General features: G+C 39.0%; 2 protein-coding genes across 2 annotated transcripts; both read left to right on the top strand.

Annotated features, from left to right (window-relative positions):
- Positions 1-483: 483 nt before the first annotated feature.
- On the top strand, positions 484-1572 carry TM35_000521130 (uncharacterized protein; the record flags this gene model as incomplete). The annotated part of the gene is made up of 1 exon (XM_029030655.1): positions 484-1572. One exon carries the CDS (start codon positions 484-486, stop codon positions 1570-1572), a length of 1089 nt encoding a protein of 362 aa, XP_028878035.1.
- Positions 1573-2384: 812 nt separating this feature from the next.
- TM35_000521140 (uncharacterized protein) lies at positions 2385-2948 on the top strand (the record flags this gene model as incomplete). Its single annotated transcript, XM_029030656.1, has 1 exon — positions 2385-2948. The coding sequence occupies one exon, from the start codon at positions 2385-2387 to the stop codon at positions 2946-2948; it is 564 nt and encodes a 187-aa protein (XP_028878036.1).
- Positions 2949-3566: the final 618 nt, after the last annotated feature.

Below are 3566 nucleotides of genomic sequence, written 5' to 3' on the forward strand. Positions count from 1 at the left end.
TTTTTTTTTTTTGTTTTTTCAAACATTTTTTTTTTTGCTTGGGCGCATTGTGCTCTCGGGTTCAATGATGCGTTGAATTGTTTTCTGCAGAGAGTAAATAAAAAAGGAATTCATATATATTCATAATTTTGCACATGGTTCTATTTTAAGTGAAAGGGTTATTTATTTCTGTGCTTGCTTCTGATGGTCGTTCTCTTAATTTATTTTTTTTTTCAATTTTGAGGGGTTAATTGGGATTATCTGTTTTCGTACTAAGTATTGTGTGCTAATTTCTTTCATTTGGACACTATCTGAGTTATGGTTGCTGTTTTCTGTAATGTGTGTCCCTCTGCTGTAATTGTTGAGTGTTGTTTGATTTGGTGTGTGTTTTTATATTCTGTTGTGGTTTTCAATTGATTCTTTTTGTTTCTGTTTTTCTACCTGGCTTTTGTTTCTGTAAGCGATTGAAGTAAGACTACTGCAACCGTTTGAGTAATAATAATAATGATGCGCTACGTGCTGTGTATCCTCGCTCTCCTGCTCTCATGTGCGTGTGTGCACGTCCTCGCTGAAGAAGTGCCTGCCGCCGATCTTTCCGACCAAGTCCCTGATGCTGAAAATGATAGTGTTGTTAGTGGTGTTGATGGTCCGGAGGGGAAATTAAAGGCAGAAGGTGATTCTAGCTGCCCTGATGGTGTTACTACTGGTACTTCTGGTAATTGTGCTTTTTCTGTTGTGCAACCTGAAGATGGTGCTGCTTCGGACTGCCCTCCTGGTAAAACTCCTCGTACTTCTGAAAGTACTTGTCCTCCTGCTGTTGGTGCTGTTGCTGGTGGTGATGAAGCTTGTTCTTCAGCGAACACTGGTTCCAACTGTGGAAGTAAAGATACTGAAGCTGAAGCTCCGCCTACTGAGTGTACGGAAGAGTCTCAGAAAGAGAATTGCCCTGCCAATAGTGTTCAAACTAAAGGCAATTGCACTGATGATTCTAATACTTCTTGTTCAAAGACAGGAAAAGAACCAGCGCCAATTACACCAAAGGAACCCGCTCCTCACGCTGAACACAGTAATACTGATGCAGCTGTTAGCCTCACTCCTGGTACAGGCAGTACTCTTTCAACCGGTTCTCCTAAGGACGAGCGTCAAGGTGAGAACCGTAATCAAGGCAACGCCGATGTTTCTGCTCCTTCTCCTGCTGCTCCTCCAGCCGGTGAGGCAACTGATGGTCCGACTGCAGTTGAAGGTCAAGCTGAAAGCAGCAACAATGCAGCAGTCGGAACTCCACAAAACAAGGAGAGTGCAGGACAACCGCCTTCTACTACCTCTTCTACCAATACAGTCACGGAGAGTGTTAGTAGCTCTGACACTTCACCTGGGAATGACAATACATCTGCAGGAACTGGGTCAACAAATACCCAAGAAGGTGATGTGGGTAATACAGATACACCAAGTACCACCACAACAACACTTCCTCCTGAACTCACAAATAACAAGAAGGGTGATGCAGACAGCAGCAGCAGTATCAGCAGTTCTGTGTGGGTGCGTGTACCACTACTGATTGTGATGACACTGGCCTGTATTCTTGTGTGCTGATTGTGATGGTGGTGTGGTGTGACTCAGGTCATCCTTTGTTTTCTTTTCTTTTTTTGCATACATCCCTACAGTCTAACTAATCTTCCACCTGTTGGGATTATATTCTTCTTTTTTTTGTTTCTTAATGTTAATGTTTGTTTTGTGTGTTTTTGCTCTCTCTGTGTTTATCCTATAATTATTATTATTGCTACTCCGTTGTGTGTGTGTGTTCTTGGACACTCTCTCTGTGTGTGCACCTGGGCTTGCACTGTGATGATGATAATGATGATGAACTGTTTTTTGCAGAGGGTAAAAAAGAAATAATAATAATAGATGAATTTATATTTAGAATTGCGTATATACACACATATAGACTTACACCCATATTTGGTGTATTTCTGTGTTTACTCTGTAAATTGGGCTAATGGTTTATATCTTTTTTTTTGCTTATTGTTTGTTGGGTCGTCGTGTTTTTTGCCCTTTATAGTTTTGGTGATGAGCTTAATGAAAAAAAAAAAAAGAAGAATAAGAGTAAAAGAGACATTTATAATCATAATTGCTTGTGAGCTCTAGAACATCGATATTTATCTGAATTCTATTTTGGTGGGACCGCCTGCTATTAACTTAATTTCTTTTTGGCTTTATTGAGTAGTTTCTGTGGTGACTCATTACGAGACGTTTTATTGTTTTTCTTTATTAACTGTTGTTTTATTGTTTTCTTTTCTTTCTTTTTCTTTTTTCTATTGTATTGGATCTTTTTATTTTTGCTCACCTTTCCGTTTTTTATTTATTTGTTTAGCCAAGTAATCCAAACAAAAAGGCCTCTTATCGTGATGGTTTTGCGTTTTGTGTTGTGTGTGATCACTTTGCTTGTGAGCATTGGCTGTGCTGGTGTAACGGCGGCTGAAGGCGTTGGCCCTTCTGCTCTTGCTACCCCTTCTCAACCTGATTCTGATAATTGTATTCAAGATTCTACTGATGGTTCTGAATGTCCTCCTAAACGTATACAACCTGAAGATCATTCTAAAAATTGTGAGGGTAGTACTGAGAAAGGTAAATGTCCTAAAACGGATAAAGCCATTGAAGGCGGTGAGTCTTTAAGAGATGAACATGCGAATGGCCTTTCTTCTGTTCTTGAGGCTACGGGTGGTGAATTGGTAACAAGAGTTTCGCAACCCGAACCAAATGCAGTGGGAGTGGGAAGTGTAAGAGGTACGACATTAAATACAGATGATCTGGAGAATCAAAAACATGACGAAAGTGAAAGAGGAAAACCACCACTAACTCCAGAGGATAGAACTCATAGGGAAACTACTCAATCAGAAGCTCATGTACAGACCCAAGCGCAACAAAGCNTCCACCTGTTGGGATTCTTTCTTCTTTTTTTTGTTTCTTAATGTTAATTTGTTGTTTATTGTGTTTTTGCTCTCTCTGTGTGTTTATCCTATAATTATTATTGCTACTCCATTGTGTGCGTGTGTGTGTTCTTGGAGACTCTCTGTGTGTGTGCCTGTGTGCTTGCACTGTGATGATAATGATGATGAACTGCTTTTTGCAGTGAGAGAGAAAAGAGAAGAAATAATAAAAGATGAATTTATATTTATAATTGCATTTATACACACGTATAGACTTACACCCATAGTTGGTGTATATTTCTATGTTTATTGGGTAAATTGGGATAATGGTTAATGATTTTTTCTTTGCTTGTGATTTGCTGTGCATTGAATCTTTTTTGAGATATTTGTGAATGTGGGCTTTTTTTTTTGTTTTTACTCTTACTAAGGATATTGCGCTGTATTGAATTCTTTCACTGGTAGGTTTTACTTTCACGATGTGAGTTTTTATAGTGGTAATCGATTTATGTGTCCTAACATGTTTGATACTTCATTTATTTCCTTTTTTTCTCTTTGATTGTCTTTCTTTCTAGATCAGTGTTTTTACGCAAACCAAACTATTGTCTCTCTCTCATGATGATGATGATGCGCCGTGTGATGTGTGTGTTGGCCGTTGTGCTG

The sequence above is a fragment of the Trypanosoma theileri genome, assembly GCF_002087225.1.
Source record: "Trypanosoma theileri isolate Edinburgh chromosome Unknown TM35_Tth_52_V1, whole genome shotgun sequence".
Classification (NCBI taxonomy): domain Eukaryota; phylum Euglenozoa; class Kinetoplastea; order Trypanosomatida; family Trypanosomatidae; genus Trypanosoma; species Trypanosoma theileri.